At 45.8% G+C, this 23,905-nt stretch overlaps 1 protein-coding gene across 1 annotated transcript in view; it reads right to left on the bottom strand.

Annotated features, from left to right (window-relative positions):
* pxnb (paxillin b) overlaps nt 1–17,057 on the bottom strand; it is a 144,949-nt gene extending 127,892 nt beyond the window's left edge. The window contains exon 1 of the mRNA XM_034169711.1: nt 16,973–17,057. Within this exon, the coding sequence (XP_034025602.1) occupies nt 16,973–16,985 (13 nt within the window). The 5' untranslated portion in view covers nt 16,986–17,057. The remainder of the gene's footprint in view (nt 1–16,972) is intronic.
* Between the last annotated feature and the right edge of the window lie 6,848 nt (nt 17,058–23,905).

The following is a 23,905-nucleotide window of genomic DNA, read 5'->3' as shown; positions in this document are numbered from 1 at the left end:
TATGAAAATGATTAAGGCTCTTGGAGTTAGTTATCTTATCAACCAAACATGTAGGTTGTGATATCAATTTAGGATAAGGTAAGGAAAAGTGCAAAACAAAATACTAATACAACTAATACACATTTAGCAGTATGACTAAAGTTTTAAAAAGCTGTATTATACACCAACACCATACACTATAATTTATGAATGCATTTAAATAACATTTATATAACCAGTATTAAACACACAAATGTATCAATACCATGATACGCATCAAGTGTCAGATGTCTAATGTATTGAGTTTGGAAAAACAATATACAGCCTCTGTTATGATTAGTAGGGACCAATCCGATCTCGGATTGGTATTGGGATGTAATCCACGTATCGGACAATACCGATCCAACCCGCGACATTTTACGATACCGGAGAAGAGCCACTGTGAATCCTCTCAACTGCTGTTGCTTGCTCTCTGCTTGTTTACTGCCGAGCAGGAAGAGAAGAGAGGGAGGTTTTCTGAAGCCAGTCTGCTTGAGAGAGCTCTCTTCCGCAGTGTTCTAGCTGTGGTTAGCGGCACATTTCTGCCTGGCTCTCTACTTCAAATTGTCTGTTGAATTGTTGCTGAAAATGTGTGCTAAAAAGTTAGCCACTTCACTGTCCTGAGGCTATAAAACACCAGCTCAGCATGCAGCCGAGGAGAAGCTGAACAGAGACTCTGTCCGCTGAAAGGGGAAAAACTCCATTAAAATCCTGCACGTGAGCGTCGAAAAACAGCGAGAGAAGCAGCACAGCAGCACAAAACAGAGAGAGAAAAAGGGAGAGAGAAAGAGAGAGCAAGTGGGAGACAGAGAGAGCGAGAGAGACAGGTTTCGTTTTGTTCCTGTGTCGTCCCTTTGCGCTCTTGGTTCACAGGGTGTTTGGTGAAAGCTCGTTCATCCACCTTTTCTCAACAAATTTTGACTTTTTTTTTACTTTTTTCCCTTCGTTCAGGAATCGTCGTGTGCCGTGTGACTGGGCCATTAGGGAGACCCCTGTCACATCCAACCCCATCACCCTGTGTGACTCCCCAGTCACCATCGTAGAGACCCTCCACTACCTGGGGATCACCATCACCCAGGGCCTCCAGTGGAAGCTGAATGTCAGCTCTCTCACCAAGAGAGCACAACAGAGAATGTAGTTTCTGCGGCAGCTAAGTTAGTTCAACCTGCCAAAAACAATGATGGTGAACCTCTACACTGCCATCATTGAGTCCATGATCTCCTCCTCCATCACCGTCTGGTACGCTGCTGCCACTGCTAAGGACAGGAGCAGACTGCAGTGTATCATCCACACAGCAGAAAAGGTGATCGACTGCAATCTACCATCTCTTCAGGACCTGTACACCTCCAGGGCCCTGAGGCAAGCAAGGAAGATAGTGGCCGATCCCTCGCACCCTGGACACAAACTAGTTGTTACCCTCCCCTCTGGCAGACAGCTGAGGTCCATTAGGACTAAAAACCTCAAAACAACTTCCTTCCATCCTCAGCTAGACTTAAGCCTGGGTCCCACCGAATAATGAGCCACGCAGCATATTTTCTTTGCTACGAGAGGGTTTCTTCAACTATCGTGGAAAATAGTGGCTCTTATCTTCAGTTAATGAGGCTCCTCTCTGACCGTGGTGCTAATTTTAAGATGTTCAAAATTTAACAACAGCGTGGGGCAGTTTGTGTTCGAGTTACTATGATGACTTAGAGGCATGTGTGGTGCTTACGAGGCTGCTAAAAGCCCATTATCTGTGCACCTGGCAGCTACGCAGGACCTGAGAGGCTATTTTTGGAGTGGCTGCCCTCTTACACACACAATGCCACGTGCTCTGTGCGCTGGACGCGGTATATAAAATAATTATTTTCTAGCGGATTAGTCATTTTCTGCCAAACCTTGGATGTTGAAAACACCTCTAATAGCTTCTGGAATCACAGAGGACCGTTTCATCTGGATGCTTTTTTCCCTCTTTCCCGCTCCATGTGGAATGTATTTTGAACAGCTTACGGTAACTATTTTTAATGTTTTTATGGCTTGATAAAACAGTTCCTAGCTGTAAAAGTATGCCTATGGTTGATTTAATATCTTGTTAATGGATCACATGAGCTCCGCTGTGTGTACACACTGACGCAGTGACTCATCACGCTCCAAAGGAGCATTTAGGCAGAACGCTGGCTCACAAAAGAGTGATTTTTCAGTCAATAATGGACGAACACAAAGTTACAATTTGGATGACTGCGTGAAAGTGGATGTATGTTTAAAGCTGCAGAAGAAATAACTCCAGTGATGCTGCTAAAAGCAGAGCAGAGCTGTGCCGCAAGGAGAGAATGAAAAAGACCGATTCTGAAGACATAACACAAAGATAAAAGTTGTATCACGGTGACTTGTAAGCTGCGGAAGAAATAAAGAATTTTTTTTAAGTGATGCACAGGTGTATGTAAAGCAGCCACCTCATTCTGTATGCAGAACGGCACCGCGCGCAAAAGAGCAATTTTGCAGAAATAAATGGAGGAACACTAAGTTAAAAGTGTGATCCCACTTTGTGTTTTCACTGGCTTTAAACACAGCAAGGGAAAAAGCAAGGGAAAAAATAAAGCCAGCAAGCCATGGATGGAAAGGAAGCCAGTGAGAAGGAGCACAGAGGTGGCTGTCCATGAATGGAGAACAGCAGTGCGCATGCAAAAGAGCGACTTTGCGGACAAACACAAAATTAAAAGTGCGATCACGGTGTGTTTAATGCCGCAGAAAAAATAAAGCCAGCAAGCTGCGGAGCCAGTGAGGAGCACAGAGGCGGCTCTCCAGGAACCCTTGGTTCAGTTCTAGCTGGTCTGGTGCATTACAGGTGGACAGCAGCCTGGGGCACAGCGCACAACTGCGGGACTGTACTGGAGCGTCTATGTTTGGACTGCATTTAAAAAATGTGGCATCTTTAAATGCTGCTGTGAATTGAAAATCCAGACTTTAAAGGGACCAGGTGTGGGAGGGCTAGAGGTTTGAACCAAACCCATGCTTAGATGTGCACCAACATTGCGTTAACATGGCACTATCATTGCACTACGTGGCTTAGCATGGCTGATGCGAGCCATTCACGGCTCTAATGACAGGTCAGTCGTGGCTCACTAGAGGCTGCCACATGGCACATGAGGGGTACAGAGAGGCACCTTAGTAGCGGATACGTGATAGATGAAAATGTGGGTCATTCTTCAAATGATCACTGACACACCCATGCGTGGCTCATTATTCATGGTTTATTATTCGGTGGGACCCAGGCTTAAGAAATAATGCCAGAGATCCCCATTTACTCTGCTCCCCCCCCACAAAGTACAGATGGATCAGCCGAATTCCACTATATCTATGTGACAGTAAACTTAATTTTGCCCATTTGTCTGTTTGACTCCTTTACTTCACGTCTCTCCCCTGCCGGCAAACCGAGCCGAAATAACGTCTAGTATCAGAAAACCAGCACCAGAACCAAGCGGTTCAACCCCAGAACCAGGCAAGCTCAGGCCAAAACCGGCCCATCAAAAGGACCAGCTAAGTTTGTTTGATAATTTTAATAATAATTGGTGACCCAAAATGCAAAACATATTTGGTCATTTAATTCCTTAAACCTCTTTCACTGCTTTAACTTTCATCATCTCATGAATAACAATCTGTGTCCATAATATAACTATTTAATCATTGTTCATATCCTCAAAATGACATATCTGTAAATAAATATATGTAAATACCCCTGCAGTGGTTTTATTGTGTTCAGGTGGAAACAGTGTTGATCAATCGTATCATAGAAGTTACAACTTTTAGATTTGTGACTGATTAATGATTAAAGTTCCTGGTCTTAAAGAAAAAAACTAGGCAGTACCCCTACTAACTCTGAGGTAATTAAATGTCATTTCAAGTACATATTATCTTTACTAATGAGGCGTGACTTACCTGGGTCCCCATAAGGAGGACCGTTTAATATTAAAGATTAATAAATCTTAATATTTAAATTCATTGTAACTTTGGTCCACCCATTTGATCCAAATAATTATTACATCTCAAAATTGTTAATTATTTGGGTGCCCCACTGGTGAGGCCCCCTCCAATTTGATCTTAATAATTATTCAATATTTAAACTTACTACATCTTATGTTAATGCCACGTGTGGCCAACGTTTAATAATAGCAGATGGATAAAGAGTCCTCTGCTTTGCTCCAAAGTAAGAAAAAGAGAGAAAGAAATCAGCACTCTGAGTGAGACAGACATATGCAGTGCAGAAGTTCATCCTACACGCAGAAAACCACTGGGGAGCCTCCATTTGTTAGAGTTCCCAAAGAAGTCATTCATCAAGACCGAATAAACCGGTTACTGTTTGCATGTCAGCAAGAGAAGGCCACACTTCAACTAGCTGCAGCACTTGATCCAAGATTTAGAGGATTGTCAATCCCATCAGATGAAGAGAAGCAGGAAGAATCACTGCTGAAGCTGCAGCAAATGGTGCAGGTCAATATAATAATAATAAACAAATAAACAGAATGGTGTCAAAGACACAACGTAAACAAACTTTAAATGTGCTGTACCCTGACAGGAAGAAGTAGTGGGGCAGGACCAGGAGGAAAATATGATGATTTAGTACCAAATGAAAAAGAGGAGCAGATTAGAGATCATGAGAAGTAGATTAAAGATGGTCCACCATCTGCAAAAAGAAGAGGGTCCTCCTGTGCACTGGCTGACTGAGTAGGGAACACTTCTGGAGACAAAAGGCAGTCATCAGCACCACCTTACCACGGTCGGGAAGCCCTGTGGACTGGTAAAGAGAACGTCACTGCAGAGTACACTCTCCTGGCCAAGTTCACCAACCAGTACTTTTGCTTTCCAGGAACAAGCGTATGCTGAATGCATTCCCTCTCCAGCTGGAGACATACTGACAGCTCAGAGCAGCAGCCTCACCATACAGCATGTTGACCAGCTCTCGTCTTTGCACAAGAATCATTTACAAGTATTACTTTAAGTTATTCTAAATTTTTTTTTTTTTTTTTTTTTTTTAAATTCTACTATGTATTTAATGGCCTGGTCACACGGCATACGACGATTCCTGAACGAAGGGAAAAAAGTAAAATGTCACAAATCGTTGAGAAAAGGTGGACGAACGAGCTTTATCACCAAATAGCCTGCGAATCAAGAGCGCAAAGAGACGACACAGGAACAAAACGAAACCGAAGCTAACGATCTCGATGCTTTAAATTAAACACACCTGGAGCCACTGCTGGAGCAGTGTGTGTCTGCATCTCTGTGTTCCAGGACTCGGCGCTGGGACGGAGGTCAGCTGCAAACAGTAGCGCATGATCCAACCCACTGTGGAGATCTATGTGCACGTCGGTGGATCCACCTGCTCTGGTTCCTCGTCCAGAACAAAAGAGGGATCATCTCCAGAATCCTCACTCTCTGGTTGAGAATCTGATGACACGCTGCGCGCACCGTCTTGCTCCAATTTAAAAAAAAACTGAAGTGATTGTTCAACATTCATAAGATGCCTCATCTGTATTTGATCGAGGATCCAGTGACCAATTTCATAAGTATTTACTTTAAGATTCAATAAAATGCTGCTGGCATAGAAAACCTGTAGTACACAGAAAATTCACAGGAGGTATCAATAAGGAATTGGATCGATAAGTGGAATTGATAGATAAAATCTTATCAATGCCCATCCCTACTTCCAATCCGATCCAATCCAATCCTGATACCTGAATTTGGATATCTGCCGATACTGATAGTTTTCTGATCTGATAATAGAGCTCTGTTTGCTTAAATATTACTGTCATTATTAGGGATGGGTACTGATAACATTTTATCAATATCGATGCCATTATCGATTTTGCTTATTGATCCGATTCCTTATCAGTTCCCTTGTGAATTTTCTGTGTACTAAAAGTAGGTTTTACAAGTTTTCTATGTCAACAACATTTTATTGAGTCTTAAAGTAAATATATATGAAAATGGTCACTGGATCCTTGACCTCTGTGTTGTGTGGGCCGCTGAAGAGGAGATACTGCTGGCCCACCACCACCAGAGGGCGCTGCCGCCTCACAGGAGCAGCCAGGACGACAGCTGTCATCCATCACGGGAGACAGCTGATCCCAATCAAGACGGAGGTATATCAGCAGGACGGCATCTCCACCTCATTTGCCGAGATATCGCCATACCAAAGAGGTAACGTACTCAGCCACTTGTGTTGTCTTTTTGAACATAATACGTTGTTGCTTTTGCACAGATAGTGAGTGGAACAGCAGGAGACCGTATTGGACCTTTTGATAAGTACACATATTCCTGCACTTCAGTGTTGCTTTGTTGACGAGAGGTGGAGGTGGACTCTCCACCCTCCGTGTTGCTGGGTGCAGCCGCACCCACACCTGACTGTTTCTGTTTCCTGCCAGCAGTACCGGATCCGGCGAGCGGAGGCAGTGGCCACCTGGGAATTCGGGACTTGGCGGCTCCAGTATCCCCGGGGTCCGGTGGTGGAGGAGATCGGGTTGGTTCCGGTTCGACGTCTCCTATCGTCGAGCCTGCCCACACGACACCTTTGAATTAGACTTAATCTTTCTATTGTTATCAGTTGTATTTGTTGTGCCTTTTTCACAACAGTAAAGACAGTGTTATTTGATTCCTCCATTGTCCGTTCATTCTCGCCCCCTGTTGTGGGTCCATGTTCCTACACTTTCCCAACAGGATATCTCGGCCAGCGTCATGGATCCCGAGGGGCGTCAACCGGCTGTTGAACGGCCAATGGAAGAACAGGACGCGCAGGTGTCCGCGGGAGGGGTAATCGGTGAGTTGCAGCGGATCCTCACCGCTTTCACGACTCGGTTAGATTTGATGACCGAGCAGAACGTCCTCCTGAACCGCAGGGTGGAGGCTCTCGCCGCGCAGGTGGAAGCGCGCCCTCCGGGCGCCGCTGCGGCTCTCCCTCCCGCAGACCCTGTGCGTAGCGTTGACGTTCCACTGGTTGTTCAACAACCTCTCCCACCTTCCCCGGAAGCATACATAAGCCCTCCAGAGCCATACGGAGGCTGTGTGGAGACGTGCGCGGATTTTCTGATGCAGTGTTCGCTCGTCTTCGCACAGCATCCCGTTATGTACGCGACCGATGTTAGTAAAGTAGCTTATGTTATAAACCTGCTTCGCGGTGAGGCACGCGCTTGGGCTACAGCGCTCTGGGAGCAGACGTCACGGCTCCTTCTCACATACGATGGGTTTGTAAGGGAGCTCAGAACCGTGTTCGATCACCCTAATAGAGGCGAGACCGCTTCAACTGTGCTACTGTCAATGAGACAGGGGCGTCGGAGCGCAGCTGCCTATGCAGTCGACTTCCGCATTGCGGCTGCGAGATCCGGCTGGAATAGCACTGCCCTCCGCGCCGCCTTTGTAAACGGACTGTCTTTGGTTCTTAAGGAGCACCTGGTGGCTAAGGACGAACCGCGGGACTTAGATGGGCTCATCGATCTCGTCATACGGTTAGACAACCGGTTAGAAGAACGTCGGCGGGAACGAGACGAAGGGCGTGGCCGGGTACGCGCCGTCACTCTCCCTTCCGGTTCCGACCGCGCTCCGCCTTCCCCACGCTCCACGGCCCCTGCGCTCCGTGGGGCCACAGCTCCCCCTACTGACGAAGCTATGGACACGAGTAGGGCAACATTTAGGGCACCAGATGCACAAAGGAGACGGGCCCATGGAGCTTGTTTTGTTTGTGGTGCAATAGAGCACCATATGAGAGACTGCCCCGAGGGGTTAAACTCCAACGCCCGCCCCTAGAAACTGGGCTAGGGGTGGGCCGAGACATTCACGTGGGACACACCCACATCGCCACACGACTCCCAGTTACGATCCTTTATGAGGACTCAACCCTGAAGGCCCCAGCACTGGTGGACACGGGCTCTGAGGGGAATCTGTTGGATAGCAGATGGGCCAGGGAGATAGGGCTCCCTCTGGTGGCGCTTACCTTGCCTGTACAGGTTCGGGCACTAGATGGCTCCCTACTCCCTCCGATCACGCATAAGACACCACCTGTAACGCTGGTGGTGTCAGGAAACCACCGGGAGGTGATCGAGTTTTTTGTGACTCAGGCCACTTCCCGTGTGGTTTTAGGTTTTCCCTGGATGTTGAAGCACAATCCCCGGATTGATTGGCCGTCCGGGGTAGTGGTTCAGTGGAGCGAGACCTGCCATCGGGTGTGTCTAGGTTCCTCGGTTCCTCCCGGCTCCCAAGCTAAGGAGGAGGTCAGAGTCCCGCCCAATCTGGGGACGGTGCCGGTGGAGTACCACGACCTTGTTGACGTGTTCAGCAAGGATCTCGCTCTCACGCTTCCCCCCCACCGTCCGTACGATTGTGCCATTGATTTGGTTCCGGGCAGTGAGTTCCCGTCCAGTAGACTGTACAACCTCTCACGGCCTGAGCGTGAATCAATGGAGACCTACATCCGGGACTCGTTAGCTGCCGGGTTGATCCGGAATTCCACCTCCCCGATGGGCGCAGGTTTCTTTTTTGTGGGTAAAAAAGACGGCGGACTTCGTCCATGCATTGATTATAGGGGGCTGAACGAAATCACGGTTCGCAACCGATACCCGTTGCCCCTGTTGGATTCGGTGTTCACACCCCTGCATGGAGCCAAAATTTTTACCAAGCTTGATCTTAGAAATGCGTATCATCTGGTTCGGATCCGGAAGGGAGACGAGTGGAAAACGGCATTTAACACCCCCTTAGGTCACTTTGAGTACCTGGTCATGCCGTTCGGCCTCACAAACGCCCCCGCGACGTTCCAAGCCTTGGTTAACGACGTCTTGCGGGACTTCCTGCACCGGTTCGTCTTCGTATATCTAGACGATATACTCATCTTTTCTCCGGATCCTGAGACTCATGTCAGGCATGTACGTCAGGTCCTGCAGCGGTTGCTGGAGAACCGGCTGTTTGTGAAGGGCGAGAAGTGTGAGTTCCACCGCACTTCTTTGTCCTTCCTGGGGTTCATCATCTCCTCCAACTCCGTCGCTCCTGATCCGGCCAAGGTTGCGGCGGTGAGAGACTGGCCCCAACCCACAAGCCGTAGGAAATTGCAACAGTTCCTAGGCTTTGCTAATTTCTACAGGAGGTTCATTAAGGGCTACAGTCAGGTAGTTAGCCCCCTGACAGCCCTGACCTCACCAAAAGTCCCCTTCACCTGGTCGGATCGGTGCGATGTCGCATTCAAGGAGTTGAAACGGCGCTTCTCGTCTGCACCTGTTCTGGTGCAGCCCGATCCTAATCGCCAGTTAGTGGTTGAAGTGGACGCCTCGGACTCAGGGATAGGAGCCGTGCTATCCCAGAGCGGGAAGACCGATAAGGTCCTTCACCCGTGTGCCTATTTTTCCCGCAGGTTGACCCCAGCCGAACGGAACTATGACGTCGGCAATCGAGAGCTCCTTGCGGTGAAAGAGGCTCTTGAGGAGTGGAGACATCTGTTGGAGGGAACGTCCGTGCCATTCACGGTCTTCACTGACCACCGGAACCTGGAGTATATCAGGACCGCCAAGCGGCTGAACCCCAGGCAAGCCCGCTGGTCACTGTTCTTCGGCCGTTTTGACTTCCGGATCACCTACCGTCCCGGGACCAAAAACCAAAGATCGGATGCCTTGTCCCGGGTACATGAAGATGAGGTCAAAACGGAGCCGTCGGATCCCCCGGAACCCATCATCCCGGAGTCCGCTATCGTGGCCGCTCTCACCTGGGACGTGGAGAGGACCGTCCGGGAGGCCCTGACACGAGACCCGGACCCCGGAACCGGACCGAAGAACAAACTTTACGTCCCACCAGAAGCCAGGGCTGCAGTTTTGGACTTCTGTCACGGTTCTAAGCTCTCCTGTCACCCTGGGGTGCGAAGAACCGTGGCAGTCGTCCAGCAGCGCTTCTGGTGGGCGTCCCTGGAGGCCGACGTCCGGGGTTACATCCAGGCCTGTACCACCTGTGCCAGGGGCAAGGCGGATCATCGTAACACACCGGGATTGCTACAGCCGCTGCCCGTGCCTCATCGCCCCTGGTCCCACATCGGCCTGGATTTTGTCACGGGTCTCCCGCCGTCCCAGGGGAACACCGTCATCCTCACGATAGTGGACCGATTCTCCAAGGCGGCCCACTTCGTGGCCCTCCCGAAGCTCCCAACGGCCCAGGAGACAGCGGACCTCCTTGTCCATCACGTCGTCCGTCTGCATGGGATACCATCAGACATCGTCTCCGATCGCGGTCCCCAGTTCTCCTCGCATGTTTGGAGGAGCTTTTGCCGGGAACTGGGGGCCACGGTCAGTCTCTTGTCCGGGTACCACCCCCAGACCAACGGACAAGCAGAACGGGCCAACCAGGAGATGGAGCAAACCCTACGCTGTGTGACAGCCGCGCACCCGACGGCCTGGAGTACCCACCTGGCCTGGATCGAGTACGCCCACAACAGTCAAGTGTCGTCCGCCACCGGCCTCTCCCCCTTTGAGGTGTGCTTGGGGTATCAACCCCCGTTGTTTCCGGTGGTTGAGGGGGAGGTCGGTGTGCCCTCGGTCCAGGCCCACCTACGGAAGTGCCGTCGGGTGTGGCGTGCCGCCCGTTCTGCTTTGTTAAAGGCCCGGACGAGGGCGAAGAACCATGCAGACCGGCGGCGGGCCCCGGCTCCCACGTATCGTCCTGGGCAGGAGGTATGGTTGTCCACCAAGGACATTCCCCTTCAAGTGGACTCCCCAAAACTGCAAGAACGATACATCGGCCCCTACAAAATCCTCAAGGTCATCAATCCCGCCGCAGTGAGGCTCCAGCTTCCGGCCTCACTGCGGATTCACCCGGTATTTCACGTCTCCAGGATTAAACCCCATCACACCTCACCCCTCTGCACTCCGGATCATCGACGGAGAGCCGGCCTGGACCATACGCCGGCTCCTCGACGTTCGACGAATGGGCCGGGGCTTTCAGTATCTGGTGGACTGGGAAGGGTACGGCCCCGAAGAACGCTCCTGGGTGAAGAAGGGCTTCATCCTGGACCCGGCCCTCCTGGTTGACTTCTACCGTCGCCACCCTGACAAGCCCGGTCGTGCGCCAGGAGGCGCCCGTTGAGGGGGGGGGTCCTGTTGTGTGGGCCGCTGAAGAGGAGGTACTGCTGGCCCACCACCACCAGAGGGCGCTGCCGCCTCACAGGAGCAGCCAGGACGACAGCTGTCATCCATCACGGGAGACAGCTGATCCCAATCAAGACGGAGGTATATCAGCAGGACGGCATCTCCACCTCATTTGCCGAGATATCGCCATACCAAAGAGGTAACGTACTCAGCCACTTGTGTTGTCTTTTTGAACATAATACGTTGTTGCTTTTGCACAGATAGTGAGTGGAACAGCAGGAGACCGTATTGGACCTTTTGATAAGTACACATATTCCTGCACTTCAGTGTTGCTTTGTTGACGAGAGGTGGAGGTGGACTCTCCACCCTCCGTGTTGCTGGGTGCAGCCGCACCCACACCTGACTGTTTCTGTCTCCTGCCAGCAGTACCGGATCCGGCGAGCGGAGGCAGCGGCCACCTGGGAATTCGGGACTTGGCGGCTCCAGTATCCCCGGGGTCCGGTGGTGGAGGAGATCGGGTTGGTTCCGGTTCGACTTGGACGGACGTCTCCTATCGTCGAGCCTGCCCACACGACACCTTTGAATTAGACTTAATCTTTCTATTGTTATCAGTTGTATTTGTTGTGCCTTTTTCACAACAGTAAAGACAGTGTTATTTGATTCCTCCATTGTCCGTTCATTCTCGCCCCCTGTTGTGGGTCCGTGTTCCTACACTTTCCCAACACTCTGGACATAAAAAGAAATAAACAAAATCTGTAGTTTTGTCAAAAGCATTTCCTTTCAGACATTAATGGCAGAAATGTAACTCCATACCTCTGAGTTGAGCTCAGCCGGCTGTGCTGCACGTCAACATCAATGTAATTCATAAAGGAGGCAGGACGTCTCATTTTGGGAGGAAAAAAAATGTTTTAGTCGATTGTAGTTTACTGTTTGAATTTCAATGTTTGGAAAGACGTGTAATTTGATTTGAAATGGCGATTCGCTTTGAAGTTATAAATTCTGACTGGACTAACTTGAGTCGGCAGAGAGCGGCCAGTCAACTATCAAAATAGTCGTTTGTGGCAGCTCTACTCAACAGCATTCTAGTCACGATAAAAATGATCCAACAAGACAAAAAAATAAAATAAAATAAAGTTAAATTGCACCAGACAGTGCAGTACCGACCAGAACCACTCGGTAGAAATGGGGTTGTCGGCATACGCTGACTACAGTTCCTTGATACAGAGAGTAGTGACATAATGAGTAGAAAAAAAATGGTCACGTGACTCGTGGTGCCATCTTGGGGCAAAAATAGCATTCGCTGTTAATTTGTCTGCATTGTAAAGCCTGCTATTTTATTTATTTTATTGCTGAAAATGCGGGTTGTTGTGCATTTGGAGGCACAAATAGACACAAGGGCTTCAAGATGTACAGAGTCCCTTCAGGTCCGACAGAATAAAAATTTGAGAAAATAAAGTCAGCCGTGTGGGATGGAAGCAATGTCATCATTAAAGGTCTGAGAAGTAAATTTATTGTTCACTCCCATGTACAATCAAACTCACCTAATCCGTCATTGTATAAGCCAGATATTCGCAGTCACCAAACAAAACAAGTCCCAATGTTTTTGTATTGTCTTCCATATATTAAACACCGAATATAATGGATTTTTCCACTCACATCAGATAAAATATCAGATCCGAACTCAATGTATTTCTGTTACAAACCTCGAGCATGTTCGACCGGAATAATTTCTGTGTTTAAAAGATTATTTTTTTCCCACACTGTGCTCCTGACGTGCACCTGTTCAATGAGACACCACAAAAAGGTGTGATTTGACACTTTTCTGATTCCTTCATCTCCCATCATATTTTAATAGTTTTTGCAGTGCACACACTGATTACAAATGGATCAGAAAAGTCTGCACATTTACACGGAGTCTGTAAAAACTGGATATTGTACAGCTTACCTTTGAATTGGAGGTGATGATTGTAGAAAGAAAAGCTTGTTGAGGGTCAAATTAGTCCAGAATAAAGCATAATCCAGTGACGGAGAACTTTAAAACTGTCACGCACGTCGATGTCATTGCATGACATGGAGTTACAGAGCTGCAGAAGCATAAATCAGGCTTTATGTTAATTAAATAAAGCATCATAAATTGTAAATTAATATAAATTTGATAGCTTCACTATTTTTATATTGATTTTGATGGCACCTGTACCTGGATGTGTTGCTGTATGTGGTTAAATGATTAAAAAAACAAAACAAAAAAAAAACACTGAAAACATAAAAGGTTCATTCAGTAGTTCAGCACAGTTGGACCCAAAATGGTGCCATGTACTCAGTTGATGCTACTCTAAACTAGAGCCCGACCGATATAAGCCCTTTTCAAAGTACTCTCTATCGGCCGAAATTTTGCTGATAGAACGCAGATAATTTCTCATAAACAGAAGTTACTGAAATAATGTTTGTGTCGGCAATGTAATATGTCCTTGCACCGTTTGTCCAGTAGATGCAGCTCTGACTCCATTCAACTGAGAGCTGCTTACACCCCTGCTTAAATGTGTTCATCACCGGCCCCTGTAGTTCACCGTCACACTGCACTGATTGGCTGACAAAAGCATACAAGTAAGTTTATACGGATGTTGTTTGTAATAACTTTGCGATTACATTCACCCCACATTTCTCCCGTTTCAGTTCAACTCAGTTTGATTAACTCAGTTTATGCAGTAATGTGTCAAATGTGCTTCATTGCGTCGGTCACACTTTTTATTAAGCCCACGTTGTGTAGACCTTATTTCTAGCATGCTAAGAGGTCGAAACATTCAGATTCACTGGTCATCCGGAAGGGTTCTGGGAATTACTGCCGTTCGCCATTAACCCTCTGGGGCAGACGCCGTCGTATACAACGGCTGGGACCAAGCTTTACTAAATTGTAAATAACTTGTAAATTGTATTTCAGCTTTCAGCTCATACCTTTTTTAAGGGTCCAAAAAAGAACATTTTATTATTAAAAAAAAAAAAAAAAAAATATATATATATATATATATATATATATATATATATATATATATATATATATATATATATATATATATATATATATATATATATACATAATAATGGCTGATTTATTGGCTATCAGCAAATCAGCCTATTTATCGATTATCTGCATTTTTTTCATCCAAATATCGTTATCGGCATCGGCCTCAAAAAATCCATATCGGTCGGGCTCTACTCTAAACGATAAATGGACTGCATTTACATACCGCTTTTTCATCTGCACCAGACACTCAAACTGTTTTACAAATAATGCCTCACATTCACCCCAATGTGAGGGTGCTGCCATAAAAGGCGCTCACTACACACCTGGAGCAACAGGGGATTAAAGACCATGCCCAAGGGCCCTTAGTGATTTTCCAGTCAGACTGGAATTTGAACCGAGGATTTTCTGGTCTCAAGCCCAATGCCTTAACCACTAGACCATCACCTACCCACTCTCTCAACAAAAGGACCCTAATGCTGAATAATCGTTAAGGTGTGACAACTGCATTAATTTATTAGACGTACACCCACGCATGCCAGCGTTTTTAATACGGTTGCATACGCAGGCTAAATCGTCAAGATGTGACAGGGCCTCAACATTCACAGTGTGGCTATATGCCCAACCGCTGGTTCAATAAAGTAAATACACGAGCATATACACCCAACCACAACTGACCAATGAGCGAGTTTTTAAGTTCACTTCCAGTTTTAACGTAGGCAGATATTTTCTCGCTGGCTGCGGGAGGGTTCGCGGCCCGCGGAGGGGCTATGATCTAAAGCGGTTCCGTTTGGCTTATTACTCCCAGAGAACTGTGTCAAACTAACACCATCTTACAGACAACAAGCAGCATTTTGTTCATCAGAACTGTTTTGTCGTCGCTAACAGGCTTCCGTTCAAAATACTTATGAAGTTTGTCTGCTTTCATCCACTGCGGTGTTTTTGTTTTCGCAGTAATTAAAGATGGCACCGTTAAATGTGTCAAATAATTGTGGACCAATTGCTGTCTGAGGTAACTGGAGTGTAAACATAATTTCTCCACTGTGAGATCAATCAAGTATATCTCATCTCAAACATACGTGCTTTACACCGCAATAGAGCCTTAAAAAGTGGTGTAGATGCACAAAACATGTCAAATACACGATCACAGTTGGGCGAATAAGGTAAGACATTATATTTATCTGCCCAACGGTTGGGTGAATAGCCTTTGCCCAACATTCAGATTTGCCTTAGCAATAAAAAGCCATTATTTAATGCAGTAATGCATTAATAATGTATTTAATGCAGTACATGCAATTATTTTAAACGTATTGATTCATGCAGTTTTAAAAGTACAGTCACTTGCCCAGTTTTGGATCACTGCTGTAGTATTTGCGCCATCATTTCTCGTAATCAGCACGAATAAGCTAATACTTGGTACCAATGGAAAGACTGATGTTTTGTCTACAAACAACCACAAGCTCGACCAGATCCAGACATCTTTGTGATCAGCAGAGGAATCAAAACATCCCTGTCTGTTTTGTGCGCGCTTTTTCTGACTCACTCATTCCTGCAAGTTTGAAAGTAACCATCTCTAAGACGGAGCAAAGGTGAGTTAACCATTCTGTGTTTTTGGTTCTAGAGTGGGAAAATACTTACTTGGGTAGAAAATGTCAGTGTGTTATGTCTTGCTGTTTAATTACTGCGCGCATTTATCTCCAACGCGAAAATATGCCAGTTGCGGATCACTGAAGCAGCAGCCTCCTGTCAGGACTTGTGAGCCATGTGGACTTTGGGGGTCATCTCAACATCACGAATAGGCATGAATGTGGGGGCTTTTACTTTTTAATTCGGGAGAAATCTCACCTCCACACTTCATTTTTTGCTCGTAAAAACGTATAACGGCACTTTTCGAAACTAAGTAAATTCTCATTTAATAAGTATAATTTATATCAATTTGTATACAAAACACATTCTCGGGCACAGTGTGTATCATTCTGCATTAGAAGGGCTCCAGCTAGATGCCAAGAATGACCTCAAAGTAACAGAGTGTCGCGATCCAGAACTGGCAAAAGTGATCCATTTCTGGCAAATGTTAGCACCACACATAATGTGGCTTCACACTTTAAGTAGAAGGACCCCATCCTGACTTTTTCAGCGAGATAACATCCAAATACCCAATACAACAATACACCATTAAAGGACATTCAGTTGCATTATGGCTCCGTATAGCGGGACGTTACAAAATGTGATACGGAACTGGGCAACCGTCTGCATTGGTTTGTCACCAGTATCACATAAACCCAAACCTGACTGTTTATACATCGTTTCATTCTGTTCACATCTTCAGACAGACGAAGGAACCTGTTTTAAAAGAGGGCAGATTGCGGAGGGATCGGTGATCATGTGTCAGTGGTGTCTCATGAGTCAGACAGGAGGCCCCCAACCAGATTTTTCCTTCGGGCCCCACAGAGGCTGGATCTGGCTCTGGTGTAGAGTTCATGTTTCGTGGTATAGCCACGTCCTTTATTACAGAGATGTGAAATTTAACATAAGTCTGTGTTCTTGTAACAAAATCGTTCCCTGGAATAAAGACCTTCAAGTCGAGGAGGTAACATTAAAACACAATTCTGTCTTGGGGCATATAAAGTCAAGTCCCCGAGTCAGCGAGGACTCGGCGGTCAGAGGCTAACCAGCTGCAGCTAACCCACCACAACCCGACGACAAAGCCACAAAAACCCCACAAAACTAAAGCCAATGTTTGTGACAGAAGCGAGGTGACACGGAGAGTGTTTTCGACACAGACAGTCCCATTATATGTTCGAATCTCTTCCTCCGACTCCTCTCAGAGAAAATCTCACTCAAAACTCACCAAGATCGTCCATAGCGAAATCCCGCTTTCTAAGAAAGCTCTCGGCTGAAGGAAGAAACCGAAATCCAGCTTTCAGACTCCACAGCACGACACCGTCCACAGGAGCTCGCGTGAACGCGCTCCAATGTGTGCATATGTACCGTTTAACAGAGCGCGCGCACGACCCTAAACTTCAGCGAAGGGCGACGCCTAGTGGCCGTTCATGATATTAGGCTCAGCATGCAGCGGCGTCCGTACACTCAGCAGAAAAGCTCCGTTGTTTTTAGAAAACTGTTCCACCAAAAAATATTTTCGCATTAAGATCAACAAAAGTTAGCAAATAAAGAATCCTGCAGGTGACCCTCCCCGGTCTGACCACCAGGAGGCGACAGAGACTTACACTCACAATTTATATAACAGCTGAGTGGATCCTTGTCATTTAATTGGTGCTTTGTATGTCACGTGACACGGATTATTCATTCCATTTGTGTTATGTTGTACTTACCTGGCAAATTAGGTTCCATATGTGTTGTACCATTGCACGAAACATGGCGGGGTTTGTTTTGCTGATGGACGGTGATTTGAAGGAACTAATTGATGGTGCTCATTCTCCTGACACAAGAAACAAATCCACTTCGCCGTAAGCCGTCTGGAGGCTTGAAGAGCTGTGAGGATGGAGTTAGAATGAAAAGATGGACAAATTTCTGATTCAATTTTTCGCTGGAGTGAGGTAAGCAGACTGCACTCTGTACACAAAGTCAGTGCACGGCGTCACGGACTACATCATCAGAATTGTTTTGTTGTTTTGTTTTTTTTTTGCAAGTTGACTGAGAACAATTTTCAGATTTCTTTCAACTTGTTCCAGAAAGTACTGAATAATTTTAAAGGGGTGAAAGTAAGCTGGAACGCAGTGGTACAGCAGGAACAGATGTCGAGTCCTCTACAGCCCTTACGCAGAGGTACGCCGTACCGGGAAGAGATGGCGAGTCCTCCACAGCCCTTACGCAGAGGTACGCCGTACCAGGAAGAGATGGCGAGTCCTCCACAGCCCTTACGCAGAGGTACGCCGTACCAGGAAGAGATGGCGAGTCCTCCACAGCCCTTACGCAGAGGTACGCCGTACCGGGAAGAGATGTTGAGTCCTCTACAGCCCTTATGCAGAGGTACGCCGTACCAGGAAGAGATGTAGAGCCCTCTACAGGCGGTTCACAGAGGTACCGGCTGTAGAGGGCTCCTCCAGCCACACATCAATGCCAGGCTCCTTTTTCCTCCGTATCAGCCCCACGCCATCTGCTCTCCTGTGCTCCTGCTGTTGCTCCATGCTCACTCCCCTCTGTGTTTTCCCGATCCCCACTCCTTCTACTGCGTCCTTTCTTATTCGGCACACCTGTGCATCTTCCCCAATCAGCGCTGTGTCCTCGTGCAGTCCATTTAGCCCCAGCTGAGCCAGTTAAGGGTATCTAATTAAAAGTCCATACTAAAACCAATAAGCTAAAAAAACACACTAGTTAAAACCACAGCAAAAAATTCAGTTGTTCAGTCTAAACAATAATAATAATAAAAAAGGCAACTGGCTCTGTGACATTTTCCCCTCTTCTTTAATAGTGGTCATCCCAACCACTCACTCATAACCATACCTACTAGGTGCAATGCCAAAATTGGCTCGTTGCGAGTGCAGGGGTTCCTTACAGGGGGCTGCCAGTGCTCTAGGAGGGTCAGGTGGTTCAGCCTGAGCTGAATCCAGTACAGGTGCCATCGACGGCTGGGTGGCACCGATGATCAGGCCAGGAAGCCACCAAGTGGGAGGGGGCAGATCTGTGGGCTGGTCGACCTGTTGATGCTTCGGTTCATTTTCTCATTCCTGGTGATCCTGTAATAAATTTAAAGGGAAGGTTCTGAGGTTACGACACTCCTACCATGACAGGTGCCACGCTGCTCAGAACCAGCTCTTGCTCTCCTTGTACAGTAGTGTTCAGAATAATAGTAGTGCTATGTGACTAAAAAGATTAATCCAGGTTTTGAGTATATTTCTTATTGTTACATGGGAAACAAGGTACCAGTAGATTCAGTAGATTCTCACAAATCCAACAAGACCAAGCATTCATGATATGCACACTTTTAAGGCTATGAAGTTGGGCTATTAGTAAAAAAAGTAGAAAAGGGGGTGTTCACAATAATAGTAGCATCTGCTGTTGACGCTACAAACTCAAAACTATTATGTTCAAGCAATCCTGTGAATCACTAAACTAGTATTTAGTTGTGTAACCACAGTTTTTCATGATTTCTTCACATCTGCTAGGCATTAATTTTGTTGGTTTGGAACCAAGATTTTGCCCATTTACTAGTGTGCTTGGGGTCATTGTCTTGTTGAAACACCCATTTCAAGGGCATGTCCTCTTCAGCATAAGGCAACATGACCTCTTCAAATATTTTGACATATCCAAACTGATCCATGATACCTGGTATGAGATATATAGGCCCAACACCATAGTAGGAGAAACATGCCCATATCTTGATGCTTGCACCACCATGCTTCACTGTCTTCACTGTGAATTGTGGCTTGAATTCAGAGTTTGGGGGTCGTCTCACAAACTGTCTGCGGCCCTTGGACCCAAAAAGAACAATTTTACTCTCATCAGTCCACAAAATATTCCTCCATTTCTCTTTAGGCCAGTTGATGCGTTCTTTGGCAAATTGTAACCTCTTCACAACGTCTTTTATTTAACAGAGGGAATTTGCGGGGGATTCTTGCAAATAAATTAGCTTCACACAGGCGTCTTCTAACTGTCACAGTACTTACAGATAACTCCAGACTGTCTTTGATCATCCTGGAGCTGATCAATGGGTGAGCCTTTGCCATTCTGGTTATTCTTCTATCCATTTTGATGGTTGTTTTCCATTTTCTTCCACGCGTCTCTGTTTTTTTGTCCATTTTAAAGCATTGGAGATCATTGTAGATGAACAGCCTATAATTTTTTGCACCTGCGTATAAGTATTCCCCTCTCTAGTCAACTTTTTAATCAAACTACGCTGTTCTTCTGAACATTGTCTTGAACGTACCATTTTTCTCAGGCTTTCAAAGAGAAAAGCTTGTTCAACAGGTGCTGGCTTCATCCTTACATAGGGGACACCTGATTCACACCTGTTTGTTCCACAAAATTGACAAACTCACTGACTGAATGCCACACTACTATTATTGTGAACACCCCCTTTTCTACTTTTTTTTACTAATAGCCAAATTTCATAGCCTTAAGAGTGTGCATATCATGAATGCTTGGTTTTGTTGGGTTTGTGAGAAGCTACTAAATCTACTGGTACCTTGTTTCCCATGTAACAATAAGAAATATACTCAAAACCTGGATTAATCTTTTTAGTCACATAGCACTACTATTATTCTGAACACTACTGTATGTCTGTGGTGGCAACCTCTGTTACCTGGGCCAACGGTCAGCGCTGCGGGACCTCCACTGGGTAAGGGTTAGGGTTACAGACTCTACAAGGTACTCTTCCTTCCTTCAGGTCAGCTAAGGTGCGGCCCACACACCACTCTGTGTCACTGTCACTGTCAGGGAAGGGTTCGACCAGAACATTACATGATTTCTTTGGGGCACTTTGAGATGCATATAGCCATAAAATCATTTCTGATTGAGGTGGTATAATAACTGGCTGTTGTCGTGGCAGTTTGACTACCCCTTGGTAGGGAGGAGGGGGTGACACTGTGGCAATTTGCTGGCACTCTGCATAGGCATGGGACCACACGTCCTGCAGCTGGAAGCATTGTTGTTTTAAAAGCAGAAAGCCCTGAATGGTTACTCTGTGTGAGAGCATGCCAGACAGGTTTAATGATGTTCTGTCCCAAAATTCTCTTTTCTGGGCCAAGGCAGTCATTATTAACAACAACAATACCTTTACCAAAAACCTGTACACTTCCCACCATACAATCCACCAGAGCATAGCTAATATAGGGGATTTCAAGATTAGAGCGAACAGTCTCTTATGTGTGATCACAGCAGTAGAATATAAAATAAATCTTTAAAAACGGTAGACAGTAGAATGTGGTCAGTGAGGTTCCTGGTGGAGCAGTGTGTCGAGTGCAAACTGAGCAGTGATTCAACACTGATGAGCTCATTCAGACTCATTTAAAGTGCATCAGCAGTCCTGGGGGATATGTTCAGTGTTTGTGAGGTGGGTGTCACAGGTAAGAAGACAGTGACGGTGGGGGTGGGGGGGGTGTCAGAATCCAGAGTTTGCATGTGAGGGGAGCAGCAAGGGAAATGGGGAGGGAGCAGGGAGGATGTTGAGCGTTCTGACAGCCTGGTGAGTCAAACTGTCCTTCAGCCGGCTGGTCCTGTCCTGGCCCAGAGACTCTGCAGTGTCCTCCCTGACAGCAGCAAGCTGAAGAGGCAGTTTAATGGGTGGGTGGGATCTCCCATGATGTAGTGCCAGTGGCTCAGCACCCCCCTGCCTTCACTGTGCATGCGTCATGGCAGAGCGTTTGTGGCCCTCTGCTTGGGCCATGCTACCGACACTATAGACAAAACAAATATACAGGAAATTTTTGGGAGTCCATGCTAGTGCACAGGACGGGAGGCCTGCAGAAGAAAACTCCCACTCCCATCTCTGGATGAAGCCGCACATCAAACAGAGAGAGAGAGAGAAAAAAAACAGAATCAGACCTCAGAAAGACAACAAGTACAGTATAATTTGTCAGTATTAAGCAACAAGAAAAACAGAAGAAATAAAAATAATGAGGTGATCGCCGGCCACTAGCTCTCGGCTTCACTTAAAGACCCAGAATTTGGATAAAGTTGAGGCCGCAGTCCACTGTTTCCTAATAAAATTAATTTAAAAGAGTAAAAAGCAATGTAACATACTATGCCAGTATGCTAGCCATACGAAATGAAAAATAAGTGTGTCTTAAGTCTGGACTTGAAAGAATCTGACTGTTTTATTGATGCAGGGAGATCATTCCACAGAACAGGGGCACGATAAGAGAAAGCTCTGTGACCCACAGACTTTTTATTCGCCCTAGGGACACAAAGTAGTCCTGCACCCTGAGAACACAGAGCCCGGGCCGGTACGTAGGGTTTTATTAGGTCAGCTAAGTAGGGAGGTGTCAGTCCGTGAAGTTTTATAGCTTAGTAGCAGAACAGTGTTCATCCAAGAGTTACATTTTAAGTTTGAGGAGGCTATGAAACTAAAGTTTGGATGGGTACTACATGTTTTTCATAATTCAATTTCCAGTAAACACAATGCACGTGGTTATACTTGTACAAAAAAATATGACTTTTACTTTGGTGCAACAGGCAAAGGATGATGAAAGGACAGAATGAACTGTTTAATATAGGCTAATATAAATGGCAAAAAAAATGATGTTGTGCAATATTTATGCACTAATGATAGGAGATCCAAACTTCTTTCATGAAGTAATTAAAACCTTGCGAGAAATGGAGGGTGATATAATTCTGGCAGGAGATTTTAACCAAGTTTGGGATGTATTTAAAGGTCGAAGTACTGTCACAGGCCCATCGTCAAAACCCAAAGACAGAGCTGCTACACACATGTTAAGTGAGGATAACAGTCTAGTGGACATTTGGCAGTTGACAAACCCACACGAAAGAGAATATCCATTTTTCTCTCAATGTCACAAATCATACTCAAGAATTGATGTTTTTAATATCAACCCGTATAACAAAGTGAGTTGCATATTGTAAAATTAATGCAATGGCCCTATTTGATCACGCAGCTGTAGAGCTGGAAATCAATATAAATAATGACCCGGAGAGAAGAGCTGGATGGATACTGAATGCATCACTATTATCTAAGGAGGCTTTTAACTTTAACTTGTTGTAAAAAGAAGATCTGCAGAAATTTTTTAAAATTAAATACAGGAAATCAACAGAATGGGAAGCATCTAAAGCTTATATTTGAGGGAAAATTATTATACATCTAAAAAGAAAAGGGAGGATATGAGTCAGATAAAGGAATTGGAAACTAATATTAGGACACATATGAAAGGGATTCGGCAGACAATTTCTCAAACCACCTAAATCAAAACATTTACAAACTTAAGTTTGAACTTCAGGAAATGTATAATAAAAATGTAGAATACGCTCTGTTCAGGCTGGGGCCATCCTATGATGAGGAAGGGGGGGAAAACAAGTTGCAGGCCAAACAGGTAACGCAGCGTAACTCCTGTAATTTAATATCAGCAAGGGAATAAACCAGTGACCAACACTAAACAAATTAATGTTACTAAAATATTATGAGGCACTTTATACTCCTGATATATACCCTGATCCTATAGCATTGACTGGCTGCTTTATTAACACTGATCTGCCTAAGTTGTCTCTTGATCGGGCAAAGCTGTTCGGTGGCCCTGTGACAGAAACATAAATACATAAATCTGTATTAGGCATGAAGAATGGAAAATCTCCTGGGTTAGATGGGTTCCCTGCTGAATATAATAAACACGTCATAGATATCTTAACTCCAGTTCTAGAAAAAGTATACAATGAAGCATTTGTTTTACAATCTCTTCCACCGACATCCGATGAGGCTTTCATAAGTCATTCCAAAAAACTGTAGGGATCCATTATTATCAGCCTATACGCTTACTTAATGTAGACTGTAAAATCCTAACCATAATTGTAGCAACTGGTTTAAAGAATGTTTTTCCAGGTATTATTCATACAGACCAAGTAGGGTCTATGAAGAATGATCAACAAATACAACCCCAATTCCAGTGAAGTTGGGACGTTGTGTAAAATGTAAATTAAAACAGAATACAGTGATTTGCAAATCCTCTTCAACCTATATTCAATTGAATACACCACAAAGACAAGATATTTAATGTTCAAACTGATAAACTTTATTGTTTTTGTGCAAATATTTGCTCATTTTGAAATGGATGCCTGCAATACGTTTCAAAAAAGCTGGGATAATGGTATGTTT

Source organism: Thalassophryne amazonica, chromosome 5, assembly GCF_902500255.1.
Source record: "Thalassophryne amazonica chromosome 5, fThaAma1.1, whole genome shotgun sequence".
In the NCBI taxonomy this organism is placed as follows: Eukaryota; Metazoa; Chordata; class Actinopteri; order Batrachoidiformes; family Batrachoididae; genus Thalassophryne; species Thalassophryne amazonica.
This window is presented reverse-complemented; position numbering and strand designations above follow the sequence as displayed.